At 58.7% G+C, this 20,287-nt stretch overlaps 1 protein-coding gene across 4 annotated transcripts; it reads left to right on the top strand.

Moving 5' to 3' along the window:
• The first annotated feature begins 653 nt into the window (after window positions 1–653).
• Window positions 654–19,951, top strand: GGA1 (golgi associated, gamma adaptin ear containing, ARF binding protein 1). 4 transcript variants are annotated; one of them, XM_008144651.3, is made up of 17 exons: window positions 654–755; window positions 4,250–4,334; window positions 5,867–5,942; window positions 6,812–6,910; window positions 7,921–8,044; window positions 8,472–8,572; window positions 9,251–9,331; window positions 10,929–11,069; window positions 11,145–11,226; window positions 12,362–12,469; window positions 13,384–13,536; window positions 16,229–16,293; window positions 16,756–16,922; window positions 17,354–17,544; window positions 18,357–18,526; window positions 18,751–18,861; window positions 18,952–19,951. In XM_008144651.3, exons 1-17 carry the CDS (start codon window positions 713–715, stop codon window positions 19,060–19,062), a joined length of 1,908 nt encoding a protein of 635 aa, XP_008142873.2. In that variant the 5' UTR covers window positions 654–712; the 3' UTR covers window positions 19,063–19,951. The 4 variants fall into 4 exon arrangements, with proteins under 4 accessions (XP_008142873.2, XP_054575473.1, XP_054575474.1 ...); XM_054719498.1 differs by having other exon boundaries at window positions 10,929–11,226; XM_054719499.1 differs by having other exon boundaries at window positions 10,929–11,226; window positions 13,435–13,536.
• Window positions 19,952–20,287: the final 336 nt, after the last annotated feature.

The raw sequence follows: 20,287 nt of genomic DNA on the forward strand, positions 1-20,287 counted from the left end.
GCAGAGTGCAACAAATGATTGCAGAATTAATGCAGGAAATAGTGCTGAGGTCAGGCTCCGCCACTTGTGTGACTGCAGGCAAACTATCTGGCTCATGAGTTTGTTGGGAGAAGTGAATGCATTCATATGCAAAAAAAAAGCTTAGAACAATGCCTGGACCACTGCAAGCAATCAACAAACTTTGCTTTCTCCTGACTTTCACAGTAGTCTGGCAGCCAACGAGCGACTTGGCTCCTTTAAGGGACACGCCCACTTTGGCAATAAGCGGAAGTACACGCTCAGGGCTCCCGGTGTGACTTCAGAGTCCCGGAAGTGACCTCGGAGCCCCTCAGAAACATGGCCGCAGGACGTTCTTTTGGACGCGGTCACAGGCATCTCCGTGACGCAGGACGAGTTAGAGCGTCCCGGGGGGTTTCCATGGTGCCGCCCTCAGTCCCCAGTTCCTCCGCTTTCTCTCCCGCTTGAGCGCCGCGCGAACAAGAAGGCAGGCGGCGGGTCCGCCGTGACGTCACGCCCCTTGGGGGAGGGGTTAAGGGCAGGTGACGCTCTAGCGGAGCTCGCGCGGATCTCTATGCTACCGAGCGCTCGTATGCGCCGCTCCTGCGCGTCGGGGCGGACGTTGCCCCTTTAATCGGCGGAGGGTGGTACCGAGGAGGTCCCGCGAGAGCCGAGGGGGGCGGGGGGCGGTGCCGAGGCTGGGGGCCCGTGGCGGATGGAGGCCGAGATGGAGCCGGAGACTCTGGAGGCGCGAATCAGTGAGTGTCCGGGAGGGGCGCGGGCCGGGCCGGAACCGGAACCGGGGGCCCGAGGCGGGTCCCTTCCCGGCGGGGGCGGGGTACGGGGCGCCCCCTCCTCACGCCCCGCCCCGGTCCCGGGAGGGGCGGTACCCCGAACCGGTGCCTCCGACCCTGAGATGAAGGAAGACCCCACCAACTGGGTGGACTGACTACCCACCCGATCCCTGGGCAGCAACCCTCGGGGAAGAGTGAACTGCGCCCGACTCTGCGCCCAGCAGCCCCGGGACGGAGAAAGCAGCCTCCGACCCACTCAGGCCCAGACTTCTCCACCGAGTCATCTCCTTGGGTCCCGGGAGGGAGCAAGCGAGCGCAGGGCTGCACCTCACACCCGGGAGGAAAGGACCCTGCTCGCTTTGGGGCCCGAATCCTCCACTCTCTGGTCCTGCATGCCCTGACTCCCTCCTGTCCTTTCCTTGAGCTTGCAACTTCTCAGATTTGCTGGTTCCCTCGCCTAGGAAGGGAGGACCCACTGATTCATCTGATCCCCCAAGCTCTGGCCACACAGTAAGAAACCCCCAAACCCTACAGGCTTGAAAGGGCCCATCTCGTAGTCCAGAAGTAATTTCGAGTTTTCTATCACTACCCTCAGCCCAGCCCCTCAGCCTCTGCACCTCCACCCAAGACTCCTTTCCCAGCTGTTGCTGAACTTCCTCCAAAGGTCCCTGCACCCCTTTCTCTGAAGCTTCAGACACTGCTTCCTACTGCTCAGGCTTCTGAGCCCCTCACACTTGAGCTCTCCACTGAGCTCCCTACCCTACATTGCTGACATCCTTGGCTCTCACAGCCCCGCTCCTGGACTCTGCCCCAGAAAGCTGTGGGTTGCTTCTCCCTGGGCTAGTGTTGGACCCATGTCTGTGCCAGGGCCTCAGGGAGGCCTCTGGGTCTACGCTCAGCTCAGCGCCTTGGCCTCGGGCACAGCAGGAAGCTTCGAGGGGTGAGCAGAGTTGACCCCTGAGGTTAGCCCCAGAACCACACCATCCTGTGGGAAGTTTCAGTGTCAGTCTGGCAGGGGGAAAGGGAGGGAGTGGAAAGGAGGCACTCAGCCACCATGGAGACTGTTCCAGAACGCCACAAGTGTCCAGGTCGCGGCAGCAACTTGGGGGGATGGGCAGGCCCCTGGCTGACAGATGTGACAGGCTGAAGGACTTGAGGTCTGATGATATGAAACAATGTCAGGTTTAGCAACAATGGGAATTTTCTGGGAGACCAAAGAGTCTGACCTGAGAAACAGAGAGGAATCAGGACACCTGCTTTGGCAGTAGGCTGGACCCCAATAAATTGGGACCTACGTTGTTTCCTCTATTTCATTCCCTTTGTGCCCTAGCAAAATTGTAAGCTCTTCCCTTGGGCTGATTAGAGGTTAAAAGTAGCTTCCGATGGGTAAATGATGACATTTATCGCCACTGGAGTGACAGGGTAAAGTCACACCTCCCTGGAGGTGTTCTTCCCTGCTTCCTGCCAGGGAAGGTGCCCTCTCCTTCCTCCCAGAGGTAATAGGCCTGGGGGTGGGGCCAGGGCCAGAGAAGTTGGTCAGATCTCCTCGGACCCAGAGGCCCTCGCTCTGAGAAAGATGCAGGGGAGAAAGCTGATGTCTCATGATTGCACAGCTTCCTTGCTGGCTTCTGACTCAGGAGCCGTCTCTAGAACCCGCCTGTCTGTCCACACTCAGACTCACATGTCTGACACTGGAAGGGACTTCCTGTTTCAGGGCCCCTCTCTCCCCCCCAGCCGGGTGTCATTGAGTGGGTAATAGCCAGCCCAGTTCTCTCAGACTGGTGTTCCCCAGCCTCTGGCCATGTTGGGGGGCTAGGAGGCAGAGTAGATGGCCACACTTATGGGGGGGGGGTGTCTCTTCCTGGTACCCTGGGTGGTCAGCAGGACTTCATTTCTCTAAGGGACTGGAGGGCTCCTGGAACAGATTTATACCCAGAGAGAAAGTGCTTCAGATACCTGCTCAGCTGTACCAGAGAGTAGCCTCCCACCCACCCCCCTTTCTATACCTTCTCTGTGCTGTGTTTCTTCATAGCACTTACAGCAGTATACAGTATTCTGTGTGGGCTGTTATCTGAGTAGTCAGTGTCTCTTGCTGGCCTGTGCACTCCAGGAGGGCAGGAGCTTTGTCGTGTTCACTGCTGTGGCCCCAGCACGCAGAGTGTTTATCGAATAAATATGAATTGAATGAATGGCTGCCAGTCACTAGGCCCCCAGGGCTCCACCTCCCACAGCATAGGAGCCCCCGTGGGCAGCTGCCACGGGCTGGGTCTCCAGCCTCCTGTCCACAGCTCCTGCCCTGCCCACCTCCTGGACTCTGTTCCCTCCACAGCTCTGGCTCAGGCTTGGGCAGAACTGGCCAGGACAGGGTGAAGCTTGGAGACAGGCTCTGGGGAAGTAGTGAAGATCTGCCTCTGGCTGCCCCATAGCTTTGTCCTGTGGAAAGCATTTCGTCATCCCAAATCAGTCTGTATTTCAGTCCAGCTTTACAAATGGGGAAACGGAGGCCTGGGGAAGTTCTGTGACCTACTTGGTGGTTGTGTAACCGATGTTGGCGTTAAGGGAGGTGACTGTGTGGCCTTGTTTACCACTCCTGCCTGCCTACAGCTGAGCCCTCATTCATTCGTTTCCCAGAGGAGATGGGCATGGACACAAGTAGCTGGATGTGGTGCAGTGGCAGGCTTGGGCCGATGGTGAAGGTCAGGGCTGAGGGACACAGGAGAAAGAGCCGACGCAGCAATACCAACTTGAGGATGAGGGGGAGCTAGCAAAGACTTCCTGGAGGAGGTGATACCTCAGCCATACTCCTTACCAAGGCCCGTCATTCTCTGCCCGGTGCTCAGTTACCTACATCTCTTCTCCCACGGCCCTGGGGCTGTTCGGAGGCGTGCATACCCAGCCTGGTAACTCCCTCCACTCCCTGCTTTGTGTTGCCTCTCCCAGGCAGCCTCCCCTGGCCCCGGGCTCTACCGAGTCCCCTCTCCAGTTCCTGCGGCTCCTTTGCCTCCCTCTGTCTCCTTGTTTGAGAACCTAGTTCCGTTGGCCCACTTGCCAGCAAGGGAGGCTCCTGAGGGAGGAACTAGGTGTTTCTTTTTCTCCTGCTTCTGGATCTCCTCTGAGCATACATTTCATGAGAATCGTGGGGACACTATTTCCAGGAGCAGAATCAGGAGTGTGGGCATGGCAGACATACAGCTGTAGGGGCGGGGCAGTGGGGAGTAGGACAGTCTCTAAAAGTGGGGGCTCTTCAGGGAGCAGCCGAAAGGGGAAGCCAGTGGACAGGCTTCCTTCTGGCCGGACTGAAACATCAGCACTCGGGCCTTGAAGTTGTGGCAACTGGCCTTTTTGTGTGCTCAGTCATACACCCTGCCCCCTACTGACCAGTCCCTGCTGCTGGGGTAGGGAGTGAGAGAGGCAGGGATCCCTTTGCTAGGCCACACGGGCCCTCTCTCTTCCTGCAGACAGAGCCACGAACCCCCTCAACAAGGAGCTGAACTGGGCCAGCATCAACGGCTTCTGTGAGCAACTCAACCAGGACTTTGAGGGGTAGGTGGTCTCTCCCCCTTTTGCTCACACTCAACAGAATCCGCTGTGTACCTGCTGTGCGCACCGCAGACGCTAGCCTCGGGCAGAGACGTTTCCATTCTTAATGTTCTCACAAATGTTTTTTTATTTAGTGGTTGATTTAGGGAGAGAGAATCAACAATTTGTTGTTCCACTTATTTATGCATTCATTGGTTGATTCTTTTTTTTTTAATATATATTTTATTGATTTTTTACAGAGAGGAAGGGGAAGGGATAGAGAGTTAGAAACATCAATCAGCTGCCTCCTGCACACCCCCTACTGGGATGTGCCCGCAAACAAGGTGCATGCCCTTGACCGGAATCGAACCTGGGACTCTTGAGTCTCCAGGCCGACGCTCTGTCCACTGAGCCAAACCGGCTAGGGCCATTGGTTGATTCTTATATGTGCCCTGACCAGGAATTGAACTTGGTGGATTGGATGATGCTCTAACCAACTGAGCTACCCGCCAGGGCTAATGTGCTCACAAATTAATGACAGTAGTGGGCACGCAGTACTGAGTGCTGCTTATGAGCCTATCTCTGAGGTGAGCCTTGCTGGGCCCATTTTACAGGTGAAGAAACTGAGGCTATGGGGATTCAGCAGTTGTCCCAAGATCTCACAGAGAGAAAATGGTAGTCCTGAGCTTATGGAAATGCACATTTTGGGGCTGCCCCTAGACTTGGACTAGATGCCGGGCAGGGGTCTTTAGGGTGGATATGTTAGTGGGTTCCCAGGTGATGCTGAAGTTTGGGGAGCACAGCTCAATGTGCTCCTCCCCAGTGCAGCGCCCCACTTCGGGAGGCCATGCAGACAGCATGACGTGTGCTCTGGAGTCAGACTGCTAGGGGGCGAGCGACTCCCCTCCCCTGTTAGTGGGGCAGGTAATTGAATGCTTCTGAGATTCTACTCCTTCAACTGTAAAGTGGGGCGCTGGTGCCGCCCACCTCAGAGGGCTCTTAGGAAGCTTAGGCAGGAAAGTGCTTGTGCGGCACCATGTACCCCATAAGCACTCAGTGCATGTTAGCTGTTACTGTCACTAGTGACGGGTCTTTTAGGGTCTGGTAGCCGATACCACCGCCTCCGCCATGAAGCTGCTCTGGTTTCCTCTAGAATGTCCTTGAGTTCCCAGGGAGCTATGTCTGCCCCTTTCTCCTGGTACATTGTCTTGTTCTGCTCCCAGCCTGGGCCCTTGAAGGCTGTGGTCATCTCTCCATAGTTGTGTCTATGCTAAGCCAAGGACACGGCAGGTCATAGTTCTTAGTAAAGCTGGCCAAGCGGCTGAGCTCACGCCTTTTGAAGGTCCCAGCCTGCACTCCCTGCCTGGCCCTACCCATCATGCCACAGTCTCCAGCCCTGCCCTTGATCCAGAGAGGGAGCTGGGCCTTTGCATCTGCCCTGCAGAAGCCACTGAGGGCTACGGCCTTAGGGTAGTGAGGCAGCCCTCCCTCACCGCCCCCCCCCCAGGTGCCTGAGCTGTGTTGCTATTCTAGCTCTGTCTCTTCCTCTCACCCAGGCCTCCACTTGCCACCCGGCTATTGGCCCACAAGATCCAGTCCCCGCAGGAGTGGGAGGCGATTCAGGCTCTGACGGTGAGGAGAAGAGGAAAGAGGGTGCTGGCCATCCGCCAATCACGTGGGTAGCACCAGGGGAGGCCAAGACTGAGGTTTTTTGGGGTCCCATCAGACTCTTCAGGGCCCAAGGGAGTTGTGCCAAGATGGCCTAGAATGGGGGGGTCTGGGCCATCCCCTAAGGGTCCCACAGCAACCAGTGGGCTGGCTTCCTATCCAGACCCTGCACAGGTAGGTCTCTTGTGGGGAGGAAGCCCCCTAGGGTCATCTGGTCCAGAGGTTCCCCAGGAGGCTGGTTAAACATACCACCCAGAGCTGCTGGATCAGAACTACAGTACCTGCATCCAGGAGTCTGCGTGTTTACAAAGCTCCCAGGTGCCCTGCGGAGCCGGCCCAGCCCATCAGTGATCTCCAGACACAGGAGTACAAGGAGCGATGCCTGGGCTCAGGCCGAGGTTTCTGTGCCAATAGCAGAGGAGCACCAGGTGCACTGCAGCCCCCAAGCACGGGTCATATCGCAGCTGACTGTGCCCAAGCTGCTTTAGGTGGTAGTGACAAACAGGTTTTCTTTGAATAGTTATGTCTTTATTTTTAACACATTAGGTTTTTTGTTTTGTTTTCTCAAATACACACTAGTCCTCTAATTTCAAAGACATGTAGCTTAGAATAAGGCTAAGGTAGATGGTGCCTATTTAAGTTTAAAAAAACAATCAAAGGAATATAGTAAGAAAATAATTTACAAGTGGCATCGAGATGGCCAAGCCAGGAGGTGGTGATCAGTCTCAGGGCCTCTGAACCTCCGAACCCTCTTGTCCTCACAAGTCACTTTCTCCCTTCTGGGCCGCCTCCTCTGACCCTCCCCGGGGTCCCCGCACCCCGCCTCCCCCCAGGTGCTGGAAACATGCATGAAGAGCTGCGGCAAGAGGTTCCACGATGAGGTGGGCAAGTTCCGCTTTCTCAACGAGCTCATCAAGGTTGTGTCTCCCAAGGTGGGTGCTCCCAGCCCAAGCTCAGCCCTGTGCCGCCGACGGGTGACGGACTGCACCTCCTCCTGGGGCCTCCTCCTGGGGCGCTCGCTCCTACTGCCTCGGCCCCCATTAGAACTCCCACCAGCACGAGCACAGACCCTCTCCTGGCCCCTTCACACCGCTGAGTCCGGGGCAGCTGACTTCCAGGCAGAGTGCTTCCGCTGACATGGCAGCTGGCCCTGGAGCTGCTTGGTACTCAGGGGCGGACAGCTGCAGGGAGTGCACACAGCTGCCCCAGCACGAGCTGCTCTGGCTCTGAGATCTCTCCCTGCAGACCTGGCCATGGCGCCCCACCTGAGTCTGTAGTGGAGGGTCTCCCTGTCCCCACTTCACAAGAGTGGCTCCCTTGAGGCCTAGGATGCTGAGGCCCCAACCCTGAGTGATGGAGCCTGCTGGTTCCAGATGGACCACACCCCCAGCTTGCCCGAGGAGTCCTCCCATGGGTCATGAACATGTTTGGTGCCCCTTGGGTGAAGCCCTACCCCCTTCGCCCTTCCTCACTCAGACCTGCTGACCTGAGTGGCTAAATGATCCTGCTGGCCCCCCATTCTTCTCATGTGAGAGCCAGTTCCATGTGAGAGCCAGTTCCCTTAGCCTAGTGTACGGCTGGGGGCTGAGTGGGGTCCATGGCCGAGCATGTCCACAGCTGCCCCTGCCCTCGTCAGTCCGGTGGCTCCTCCTTCCTGAGGTCACAGAGTTAAACCTTACCTGAGCAGGCACTGGGCTCTGCCTTAGCCATGTAAGCTCTGCATCCTCATTGTGGTGCCGCTGTTACCACCCACACTTAACAGTGGGGAAACTGAGGCATACAGCGTTAGCACAGCTAGCGAGTGACAGAGCTAGCAGGTGAGGTCCGTCTGTACCAGGCTGCTTGGGTGGGATGTGAGGGCCTTGGAGCCCAGGTTTCCGAGGGAGTTCTGGGGAGACAGCCAGCCAACATCAGGGCCTTCCCCTCCCCTTGGTCTCTGCAGTACCTGGGCTCTCGGACATCAGAGAAGGTGAAGAACAAGATCTTAGAGCTGCTCTACAGCTGGACGGTCGGCCTGCCCGAGGAAGTGAAGATTGCCGAGGCCTACCAGATGCTCAAGAAGCAGGGTGAGGCCCTGGACCTGGGCTTGGCCGCGCCTCCCACTCCCACCCTGGGCTCCCGCTCCTTTGGAGCTCTGGCAGCAAGGTCATGGGTCTGCCCTTTATAACTCCTCAAGAGCGTAGCCAGTGAGCCTTTTTGTTGCCCTGCCTGAGGCTAGCTTGGGTGGAGAGAAGGTGGGTTTGGGTCAGGCTTCCCTTCAGAGAGTGGCTCCCATGGAGTGGCCTCAAAATATGGGTGCCCAAACTCTTCCCCATGCAATGCAATGTGATGGGTCAGGGGCTGGCCTTGGCCCACCCAAGTCTAGAGCCAGCATGCCGGAGAAAGACTGCCCTCCACCGTCCTTTCTGTGCTTATCTGGCCACGTCCCCGTCACACCCCCTGCCCCTGGGCCTGGGCCCTTTTGACGGCCTTCCCACCACCCGTCTACTCTAGGGATAGTCAAGTCCGACCCCAAGCTTCCAGATGACGCCATCTTTCCCCATCCTCCTCCTCGGTCCAAGAATGTCATCTTCGAAGATGAGGAGAAATCCAAGGTGAGGCTCCAAGGACGGGTAGCCGAGGGTTCTAAGGCCCACTTGGGGGTCAGTGAATTCCAACCCCTGGCTGCCCTGCCCTTGAAGCAGAGGCTCAAGATGAGCATGTGGGGGGTGACAGGCACCGTTTCTCGAGCACTTCCTGCGTGCTGAGTCCTCCCCATACGGTGCCCCGCATTCAGTAAACACAAAAGAGTGTCTGGTGTCCGTGGGGTTGGTTTGAGGGCATTTCAGAGGTTGCCCAGGAGTTTGCATAGCTTTATGCTGTTCTCCCATTGAATGATAATTTCATCAGCTTTTTGTAAAAGAAGCATGTGTTCATGGGCAAGAAATTAAACTGCACGGGAGGTACGATACACAGTAAAAGCTCCTGCCTACCTCGCCCCGCCCCAGAGGGTAACCACAGCTAAGCTTCTTGTACACCTTTCCAGAAAGGCTCTCTAACAGCCATAATGGGATGTTTTGCGCTATTTGTTGAGAATTTATTTCTGCCGGGAACTGTGGGGAGCACTTATGTGCAGTGTCTCAGTTGTCCTGTGGCCACCCCATCAGGTGTCAATAGATTCTCGCCATTTCATGGAGAGCTTAGATAACATCCCACAGCCAGGAAGTGGGGAGCCAGCACGTGACCCCAGGCCCATTCCCTGTCATCGTGGTCATGCCCTTCTGTCTTCGCAGATGCTGGCCCGCCTGCTGAAGAGCTCCCACCCGGAGGACCTCCGAGCGGCCAACAAACTCATCAAGGAGATGGTGCAAGAGGTGATGGCCGAGCCCAGAGCACAGGCAGGAGGGGGCATGAAGATGTTCAGCTGGGCTGCGAGGTGGGGTGGGTGTGCATAGGAGGGATTCTGTAGTGACCCAGCTAAAGGGCGGTCACAGCAGTGAAAGAGCTGACTGACTCCGGGGACCCCAGTGGGCTGAGCCAGGTCCACTGTGTAGAGCAGGGGTCCTCAAACTTCTTAAACGGGGCCAGTTCACTGTCCCTCAGACCGTTGGAGGGCCGGACTATAGTTTTAAAAAAACTGTGAACAAATTCCTATGCACACTGCACATATCTTATTTTGAAGAAAAAAACAAAACAGCAAAAACACCCGCATGTGGCCCACGGGCCGTAGTTTGAGGACGCCTGGTGTAGAGGGAAGAATTTCCCAGCAGCCAAGTTCATCTTCGTGGATCTTTTCCATAAAAATTAGAAATAAATTAAGCTTTACTACATTTAGAGAGAGAGAGAGAGAGAGAGATGTGTGGAGAGAGAGAGAATAATGTATGTTTAATTTATAAATAAATACAGATGCTCCTTGACTTACAATGGGGTTATATCCCATAAATCCATTGTAAGTCGAAAATGTTTTAAATCGAAAAAGTGTTTAATACACCTAAGCTACCAACCATTATAGCTTAGCCTAGCTTACCTTAAACGTGCTCAGAACACACATTAGCCTACAGTTGGGCAAAATCGTCTAACACAAAGCCTATTTTTGACTATCATGTAATTTATGCATATCATTTTCGTAAAGTAAAGAAGTCGTAAGTTGAACCATTTTAAGTTGGGAACCATCTGTATACCTATATCGTGGGTGCATGCGGAAACATTTTTTTATTGATAAAGACAAGTCCTCAGAAAAGTTTGCAGTCTAGAGACCCAGAGGGCAGAAGTTCTGGGTTGTCTCTTAAAGTCGGGCTGCCTGCTCTGACAGCCAAGCGCCAGTCCAGGGTGGCCCCTCGCAAGGAGAGGGATGTATCCCGAGACAGCACGGCACAAGCCCACCGCTCATGCCCCAAGGGAGGAACGTGGGTAGGAAGAAGAGTTGGCCTGGGTAGCAGGGGCACTTCCTGCAGGGGCCTTTCAAGGCCTGGAGTGCCCGTCCATTGACCAGGACTAACGACATTGGCAGGGGTCACTGCACTAGTTTCCAGATGCACTTGATGACCTTTAAGGTCTTTCACTCTCAAGTACCGGAACCTCCTTTCAAGAGACAAACACGAGGAAGGCAAGGCTCATGTGGAACCACAGGTGTCGCAGGTCTGGGCCCTGGTCCTCCAGAACCACCTGGCAAGTGTGTTAGAGACCCAGATTCCTGGGCCATCCCTGGAGACTCTGGCTGAGGCCCAGGAAGTTCTTAGGGGCCCATGCAGACACCTGGGTCCAGGGGGCACCGGCAGGAGGAGAGGAAATGAGGAGGGTTGGCTGAGGGCTTCTTGGACCAGAGTCCCCTACTCTGGGCATGAGGGGCTCTTAGCAGTGTCTGCCTTGACACCCAGCCAGCAGGCACTGGGAACAGAGTAGTGTGGGCAGTGCTTGGCTCGGGGCTGGGCCTGACCCAGCTCTCGGGGGCGTTTGCCGATGCCTCCCTAGGACCAGAAGCGGATGGAGAAGATCTCGAAGCGGGTGAGCGCCATTGAGGAGGTGAACAACAATGTGAAACTGCTGACGGAGATGGTGATGAGCCACAGCCAGGGCGGTGCTGCAGCCCAGAGCAGTGAGGACCTTATGAAGGTGCGCCTGTCTCCACCCTGTCCCAGTCCACTCAGCGACCCTGCAGCCCTGACCTGCCCACCCTACTGCCCCCAGGAACTGTACCAGCGCTGTGAGCGGATGCGACCCACACTCTTCCGACTGGCCAGTGACACAGAGGACAATGACGAGGCCTTAGGTGAGCCCCAGGCAGAGCTGGCTCATCCCTCTACTTCCGTCCCCCTCCTCTCCCAGGGCCTGCTGAGTACCTGCAGTTAGCAGGAGCTACCACCAGGGGGCCCCTTTCTCCAGCATTGACCTTGGGTTTCTCCTAGCTGAGGAAGAAGGAAGAGAAAGCTGATCTGATATCCTGGAGAGACCCTCCGGGCCAAGCCCCTTCACAGACACCTCATTTACTGCCCACAAGCTGCACAGGAGGGAAAATTGCGCCATCTCACAGCTAGTGCTGGGGCGGGGGAGAGGGGCGGAGTGACTTTCCCAGATCACAGAACAGAGGCAGAACCAGGGTAGAGCTGGTTCTCCCTGCAGACTGCCTCCCTGGTAAGGGCTACAAACAGCAGATCCCATAGGCTGGGCAGGTCCAGAGCTGAGCCTGTGGCTTCTGCCAGGGCCACATGTCTGGTTCTTATCCTATTCTCTGCTACCACATCAGCGGTCAGGGTACCATCTCAGCGCTTCATTCAGCGGGAGCTCACTTAGCGCCTCCCATGGGCCAGGGACCTGGTCTCCACCAAGAGGCTCACTGTCCAGATCCCTCGAAGCCCTGTCTCCCCAAGAGTGATACTGACAAGGACCTACTGTGTGCCAGACACTGTTCTAGGCCCTCAGGGATGTGGCAGTGATCAGAATGGACACAAGCCACAACCTCATGGAGCTTGTAGCCTAATGAGAGGAGACAGACAGTAAGCCCAGGACGTGAGCAGTGGCAGTTTGTCAGGTGGTGCTGAGACATGGAGAAAAACAAGCAGGGAAGGGACTGCTTAGTGGGGATGGGATTAGAGGAGGCCTCCCCAAAGTGACTTGGGAGAAGACCTGAAGGCAGGAAGGGAGGAAGCATGCAGAGTTCTGGGCTATCGACAGCAGAGCCGTGTGGAGGCCTGGAGCGGGGGCCACGCACTGAGCGCAGGGGCCGGCACGGGGCAGTGCGGAGGGAGCAGTGGACAAGAGTGACCGAGGGCCTGGGTCTGAGTAGATGAGATGGGCTGCCCGCCGCGCCACTCCCTCACGAGGGCTGGGACAGATGTGGGGTGCTCATCTCCCCACAGAGGCCCCGCCTTCCTTCACACTGGCCTCTCCCTTCCTGCCCATTGCAGCGGAGATCCTGCAGGCCAACGACAACCTCACCCAGGTGATCAACCTGTACAAGCAGCTGGTGCGGGGCGAGGAGGTCAACGGAGATGCCGCTGCCGGCTCCATCCCTGGTGAGGAGGCGCAGGAGATTGGGAAGGGGCCCACCAGGCTGGAGGGGGCAGAGTCTAGGGTGGTGCACTGGTCCCAGAGCTGGTAGCAGTGACCGCCAGGGTGACCCTGGCCCCTTAAGATGGGGAGAGCCCCCGGGAGAGAGGCAGTGCCACGCCTGCAGCTGTGGGGAGTGGAAGTCTGGGTGTGGGACGAAGCAGGGAGCCGAGGGTTTGGCAAGGACAGGCAGAAGGAGGAAGACCTTTTATTTGACAACTCGGGCACCTCTGGTGCAGGGCTGGGTGACACCCCAAGGCTTAGTCCCATTGTCAGAAGTGGTAGGAGGGTCTGACACACAAACAGGCTGATCCAATAGGGTAAAACGCCAGCTCTGGACCCACAGAACAGGCTGGAATTGGCCCTTTGGGGAGCGTGGGGGAGGCACTATGTAGCAGCAGTAGAGTTTAAGCAGGGCCTTAAGGGTGGGAGGCGTTCACCAAGTAGAGAGAAGAAGCAAATCCGTTCCAGACAGAAGGAATGCATGTGCTAAGGCAGTGGTCGGCAAACTCATCAGTCCACAGAGCCAAATATCAACAGTGCGACGATTGAAATTTCTTTTGAGAACCACATTTTTTAAACTTAAACTTCTTCTAACACCACTTCTTCAAAATAGACTCTCCCAGGCCGTGGTATTTTGTGGAAGAGCCACACTCAAGGGGCCAAAGAGCCGCATGTGGCTCGCGAGCCACAGTTTGCCGACCACGGTGCAAAGGAAAGGGCTTGGTGGGCAGATTTAGGGGCAAGAGCCATGTGGCCAAGGAGGGGGAAGCAGAAGAGTCATGACGGGTCGGGGGACAGCTGCCCCTCAACCCCCAGGGACTCTGAGAACCTGAGCGTCCTCCCCCAGGACTTGCCTGACTCTCCTTTCCCACCCCAGGGAGCACCTCGGCCCTGTTGGACCTCTCAGGCCTGGATCTCCCTCCTTCAGGCACCACCTACCCAGCCGTGCCCACCTGCCCTGTCACCCAGGCCAGCCCCGAGCAGCCCAGCGCCTCCGTTTCCCTGCTTGATGATGAGCTCATGTCTCTGGGTGAGGATGGGCCGGGCCCGGCGGGGGCGGGCTCAGCTGCAGGCGGGGCTGGCACCCGTGCCCAGCTGCTTGCAGAGCCTGGTCAGGTCAGCGTGTGAGTCCTCCCCTGAGCGCTGTGGAGCGTGGGGGATGGGCTGGAGGCCCATTTCACAGCTGAGGAAGCTCAGGCTGGAGGAAATCAAGGAGCTTGTGTAAGGTCGGACAGGTGAGACTGGCCAGCCCCCGAACCTGATATGCCAGCAATACCCAGGCTCTGGCGGGGAACAGATTTCCCTGCAGCAGGGATCCTAGAATTGGATGCTGCCCAGGCAAGAGGTCAGCCATTTCCCCACCCTCTGAGGAAGAGGGGCGAACTCTGAAGTGCCCAGAAGCTCCAGGGAACCTGAGGCCAGAGCACCCCATCCTCTGTGGCCCACGCTGGTCCTGGGCCCGGCCTGTCACTGCAAGACAGGGTCAGGGCTCCCAGCTGCCGGAACCAGGCTCGCCCCTGGGGGAGAAGCAGAAGGCGCCCAGCCTGCCGAGCAGTTTTGGGGTTTCCAGCTTTTAGAGCTTAGAAGCAGGAGAGTATAATAGCAGCCTCGTACTACTCTGAGGTTATAAAAATGGAGACGTGGGCAGGCTCTGTCAAAGAAATCTTGAAGGATATGTTGGGAAACTAACTTGGAAGCCAGAGTCAGACTGAGTTCTGAGCTGGTTGGGAGGTAAAACCAAACCTGACAGGCTCGAGGTAGCAATGGTGTGCGGGGCCCCGGGCAGGCCAGCCGGGTTCAGAGCTGCCTGGCCACGGCTGCTGCGCTGTTTTTCCTCAGACCAGCCTCCCTCCCCATCCCAGGAAGTGGTGCTGTTAGCTTCCCCTTGTCACAGGATGCGAGGCAAGGCCCAGAGAGGGCACCCGTGCTGAAGCCTCGCTCGGAGCCTCCTGCGCCCTGGAGGAAAGGGAATGGGGACTTGGGGTGAGGAGTGAGAGGAGGGGGACAGTGGGCCAGGTTCAGTTCCCCTCTCTGGGCATGTCAGCATACCCTTCCTAGGAGGGTCTGCCCGCAGGGTCGCTTACACGCCCACCTGCCCCTCCTCATTCAGAGCCAGAGGCCCCGCCCTGCCTCACAGAGCGGGAAGGGCGGCAGTGACCAGACAGCCAGGGCAGCGGCCACTGACGGGGCGCTTGTGCGTGGCCTAGCCCCCAGTGAGTGGCTGTGGCAAAGCCACCTCGGGAGAAGCGAGGTGTGCTGTGCACTTCCTGTCCCCTGTCGCTTCAGCAGAGGCCTGAGCCTCCAGCTTCCTCTGGTTTCTTCTCAAAGGCAAAGGAGATGTGGGAACAGGAACCAGCAGTGCCAGGCAGCACCCGCCCAGCTCTGGGAGCAGAGGAAGCCTCGGGACCACAAAGGGGGCTTTTCCTAAACGGTTCTGCAGCAGGAAGGGGAGGGGTGGGGCAGGCTAGGCAGTGAGGACTTCCTGTGTGCCCGAGACGGCGTGCACCACTGTGCAGGCCCTGCGTCTGGTCCGGCTCATTTATGACAGCAGTCCTCTGCTGTGGGTGCTGCTGCTGTGGGTGGGCACAGGGCGGTTGTCACCAGCAAGAGGTCACACAGCTCAGTGGCAGAGCTGCACTCAAACTCCAGCAAGTAGGCCATGCTCTGTCCAAGTCTAAACTTGGCCACTTTCCAGCTCTGTGACCTTGGACAGATTACTTAACCCCTCTGGGCATCTGTTTTCTCATCCCTAAAAGAGGGATGAGAACCACATTCCTGCCTTGTAAGATGGTTTAAGGATTAAGTGAGACCCAGGTCTGAAGTGCCTGACACATCGGGGGCGCAGGAAATGTTACCGGTTGCCACCGTGGGTCAGAGGTGTGTCCAGCGGAAGGGAGCCGGTGGCCACAGCTTCCTGCGCCTTGCCTTTGCCTGGCACAGGCTGGCCCCCGCTTACTCAGGATTTGCTAGAAACAGGATAACTTGTCTTCTGCCGGTGAAGTCTGGGGTGAACCTGGCCAGAGTGTGCTTCAGGGCAGGCAGAGGTCAGACTGGTTGGTGACCTGCTGCCTTCTACCGATCAGCAGCCTTCACAGGGCCTACAGCTCTCTCTGGCCTTGTGAGCCAGCCTTGTTGGCGCGTGCCAAGGCGGATGGGGTCTGCACAGTCTGCCCCAGCCCACCCTGCATTGTGCACCTGGGGCCACTACTGCCCAGCCAGCACCTTGCCCCTGGCTGCTCCGATTCTGGGCTCGGCCTGGGCCCAGGGCCCCGTTCACTGTACCACAGCGCCCTGTGGACGCTCAGAGGGCATCCCTCCAGTCAGTCGGCAGGGTGCTGCCCCCTGGCCATCTGGATCAGGAACCCCACTCGGTGTCTCCCACTCCCTGCACCGCTCCCCACCACCATCAGCAGCAGCTGCCAGCTGGTGGGTGCAGATGGAAGTCCTGACATCTGTAGTTGACTGGCTTCTGAGCAGCAACAGAGGAAGCATGTGTGGCCGGGAATGGGCTGTTGGGATGTTAGCTTCCTACTTCTGCTCTGTGGCTGGCTCCCTGTGAAAGTGCTGAAGTGGGCTTTTCCCCTTTGAGCTGAGCCTCTCAGAGGAAGGAGTGCAGGGGGGAGGGGAGGATCCAGGGACCCCAACTTATCCCACAGGAGCCCCATTTCTCTCGCCTCTGCTCAGGGATCCAACCCCTTTATGTCTCTCTTGCTTCCCCCCAGGCCTCAGTGACCCCACACCACCCTCAGGCCCAAGCTTGGATGGTGCTGGATGGAACAGCTTCCAGGTAGGAGGGCCCGGAACTAGCCTGACCCATCCTGGAGCAGAGCAACTGGGTCAGGCAGCCAAGAGGGCAATGAGCGGAGATGAGCCGGAGGGGATGGCCCCAGGGCTGAGGCATCCATCCCCGGGGGGGGGGAAGGCAGGCGGTCCTCTTCCCTCCAGGTGCACCTCCGCCAGCCTCAGCCTCGGGCCTCCCTCGGGTTGAGGTGGGGGCTCTTACTCCTGTTCTCTTGAGGGTGATTTTGAGGTCCCTGGAATGCGATGGTTTCTAGAGTAGAACCCCAGACCAGGCCGACCAGGCCTGACCCACTAGTGACCCTGGAGTGAGAGGGGTCAGGCCTGGCAGGAAGGTGGTCCCCATCCCTGCTGCTTCCCCAGACGTCACCTGCAGGGAGGGGAAGGGGCCTCCTTTTCAGTACCTTTTCAGCACCACCTCACCCACCTGCGTCCTTTGTATGCCCGACAGTCATCTAATGGCGCCGAACCCCCCGCCCCCGCTCCAGCACCCAGCACGGACAGTTGGCACCCCGTTCAGACATCCCTGCCAGCGAGCAGTGGTCTGGATGACCTGGACCTCCTGGGGAAGACCCTGCTACAGCAGTCACTGCCCCCGGAGTCCCAACAAGTGCGGTGGTGAGGGCACACCCTGGCTGGCATGGGGGGAGCCCTCTCTGTCCCACAACCAGACCCGGCAGGGAGAGGCCCAGTGCCAGTGCGTTCCTGGGAGCAGTGGCTGCAGAGTACCACCTTGTGCCAAGCACTGCACTGGGTGCAAGGGTGGTGCTGGGCCCGTCCCACAGGGCATGGAGTTTATGAGAGAAAGAGGACCTGTGCCCCACTCAGGCGCCCCAGCACCTGAGAAAGATGGAGGCCAACAGTGAGGAGGACACAGCCCCAGTGGGCAGGGGTGGGGGGAGGAGAGAGAGCTGCCCATTTCAAGGTGAGGAAACCAGGGCCAGAGAGACAGGGAGGTGTCAGGGACGGTCAGGAAGCCCAGCCTTCCCTGTGCCCCTGATCCCTTGGTCACCGAAGAGTCACCTCTCAATGCACCGCCCTCCAACAAGGGAGAAGCAGCAGCCCGCCCCCCGGCTCACGCTCCGGGACCTGCAGAATAAAAGCAGCGGCGGCTCACCCAGCGCCAGTGCCGCCAGCCTCCACAGCACGTCGCCTGAGCCCCTGGGGCCTCTGCAGCAGCCCACACAGACTGAGCTCTCGCTGGCCAACATCACTGTGCCCCTGGAGTCCATCAAGCCCAGTGAGTAGGGCGGGGCACGGCCCAGCAGCACCACCCACCGCGTCGCCTCTCCAGGAGCTCTTTCTGGGGGACAGGTGGGAAAGTGGGCCTTTCTCCCCAGTCCTTTCTGCCCTGCCTGCCTTTCTGCGCAGCCCTCTCCTCATCCATCCCAGAGTGCCACAGAACTGCCATATAAACTCCAGGCTTACCCAGGCAGCAGGCTTCCGATGGCCGGCTCCCGGGACACAGGTTTGGGGTCTCCCCAAGATCACAAAACCAAACTGAGATAAAGATCCAGGTCTAGGTGTGGGCTTCTCCCGCCCAGGAGCAGTAGGGGGCCCCCGGCAGCACAGGCCCTGCACAGACAGATAGAGACGGCCCAGCCTTCTCAGCCTCGTCCATCTGTGACCAAGGGCGTCACACCTCTGTGTCCCGGGAGGTAGGTGGTGGTGCCCCATCTTACCAGTAGGGAGGCCTTGAGCAGCAGAGTGACTAGACCAAGGTCACACAGTGAGGCAGGACCCCACTTGACTCCAGCATGCCAGCCAGCAGCCGTGCACGGACTGGCAGAGCCCTGCACGGGGCTCCGTTCCCGGCTGGGTGTCTTGCCTCCGCCATCACACTGCACGTTCACCTGCCTTCCTGGGCGTCAGTCCGTACCCCTGGCTGCACTGCTGCCCGGGGTCGAGGCGAGGACCTAAGTTTGTGGGTTCATTCGTTCATTCCCAACTGAGCAGCGAAGACCTGACGGGAGCCGGGTGTGGGAGCTGGTCAGATGTGCTTGGGCTCAGGCCCGGCACCACCCATGGCCCTCTGCCCCTCTCCCCTGCCAGGCAGCATCTTGCCGGTGACCGTGTACGACCAGCATGGCTTCCGGGTCCTTTTCCACTTCGCCCGAGACCCGCTGCCTGGGCGCTCCGACGTGCTGGTCGTGGTGGTTTCCATGCTGAGCACCGCCCCCCAGCCCATCCGCAACATCGTTTTCCAGTCAGCTGTCCCCAAGGTGACACTCATACCTCCCTCCTCTCAAGGCAGGGTGACTCCAGGCTAGATGGGGGGCCAGCTGGGAGCAGGGTCTCTCTTCCTGGGGACTCGGGGTAAAAAGCAAGCAAAGGACAGAGCCCCAGGACCCCCAGAAGAGGAGCTGGCGGGCAGGCTGGGCTTGGTTCCTCGGGATGGGGAGGAGAAGCCGGGCTAGCTGTGCCCGTCCTGCCCTCCTGTCCACAGGTCATGAAAGTGAAGCTGCAGCCCCCCTCAGGCACGGAGCTGCCGGCGTTCAACCCCATCGTCCACCCCTCAGCTATCACCCAGGTCCTGCTCCTCGCCAACCCCCAGAAGGTGAGGGCCCGGCTGGGCCGGGCACTGCTGTGGGGTGGGGGCAGCCTCCTCTCCACCTCTGACCCTCTGCCTTCACCGTCTCTGCCCCAGGAGAAGGTTCGCCTCCGCTACAAGCTCCTCTTCACCATGGGCGACCAGACCTACAACGAGATGGGGGATGTGGACCAGTTCCCCCCACCCGAGACCTGGGGGAGCCTCTAGAACAGAGAGGGGAGGGGAGAGGAGGAGGGGGCAACGGGACTGGCCACTGGCTAGCCTGGGCAGGAGGCTGTGGTGGCCTAGGACACCCTTTGTCCCCATGGCCATATCCCCTGTGCCTGGTGCTTCTTCCCTCACCCCTGTGCCCCTCCTTCCTTATCCCCTCCCCTGCTGAGCCAAACCCAGCGGGAGGCTGGGCCTGGGTTTGCACTGCTGGGGACGTCACCACAGGTGGGAGCCTGCCGCAGGGAAGGGCTGTGGCCCTGGAAGGACTTGGGTCCTTGGAAGAAGCATGGCTGCCGGGCAAGGGCCAGGACCTCAGGCCCAGCCCCGACCCCAGCCTGGGGTGGGGTCATCCCCGCCCATCTCTTATGCCTTATGGGAAGGCCCAGCCATAACTTGGAGCCATGCTGGAGCCAGGGACCAGCTCAGGCCTCCTCCATAGGAACTGGGTAACTATGGGGGGGGGGGGTGATGCCTGCACCCCCAGCTGTTTGCACTCTCTGGTGTGTGGTTTGACTCAGCTTTTATTTCTGAGTGGCCCTGTGGTCACCATCTCAGGGGGCCCAGTTGGGGGAGCCCCACCTGTCTCCTCCTCCTCCTGGGGGTCTCCCTCTATGGGCCTGGCTCCTTTGCTCTCAGGCCTCCTGAGCAGCTGTGGGGGCCATGCAACTGGCCCAAGGGTAATGCGAGAGGCAGGTGGCCCCACTGGGGGCCCCGGGACTTCTGGCCAAGGGAGGGCCTACACTGGTCCTCAGAGTCCCCTTCATTCCTGGGCCTCTGCTGGGCCTCCTGTGGTGTCTCGCCTCTGTCCATCTGTTATGGGCAGGAGTGGTCAGTGTGTGAGTGAGAGCAGGAGTATTTATGGAAATAAAATGTCCTTTTTCCTGGACCAGCTCTCTCGTGGCCCTTCTGAGGTGAGGGAGACGGAGACAGGAGGGGTCCCAGGGCTACCCTGCAGGCCTCTCTGCCTCTGCGTTTGGGGATCAGGCCATGGTTCCTCTCCCCACCACCCCGGAGCCCTGCACAGGAAGAGGCCCTGCTTACGGGCCTGTGGCCAGTGCTGAGTCACCAGAGAGGGCTCAGGGCTGTGGCGGGCGGGCGCGGAGCCGTCCCAGCTGGAAAGGAGCAGCCCTCACTCTGCTTGCTCCCTGCCTGCCAGGAGCCCTGGCTGCTCACAACTTCCTCCTGCGGCACTCAGCTCTCACAACACAACTGTGCTGCAGCC

Source organism: Eptesicus fuscus, chromosome 7 (genome assembly GCF_027574615.1).
Source record: "Eptesicus fuscus isolate TK198812 chromosome 7, DD_ASM_mEF_20220401, whole genome shotgun sequence".
NCBI lineage: Eukaryota > Metazoa > Chordata > Mammalia > Chiroptera > Vespertilionidae > Eptesicus > Eptesicus fuscus.

Bases quoted from the DNA above. Each gene is read 5' to 3' on its own strand.
- GGA1 (XM_054719498.1), top strand. From the start codon at position 713: ATGGAGGCCGAGATGGAGCCGGAGACTCTGGAGGCGCGAATCA. The intron at 11,227-12,361 runs GTGAGCCCCAGG...TGCCCATTGCAG, and splicing joins GGACAATGACGAGGCCTTAG to CGGAGATCCTGCAGGCCAAC. The intron at 18,527-18,750 runs GTGACACTCATA...TCCTGTCCACAG, and splicing joins TCCAGTCAGCTGTCCCCAAG to GTCATGAAAGTGAAGCTGCA.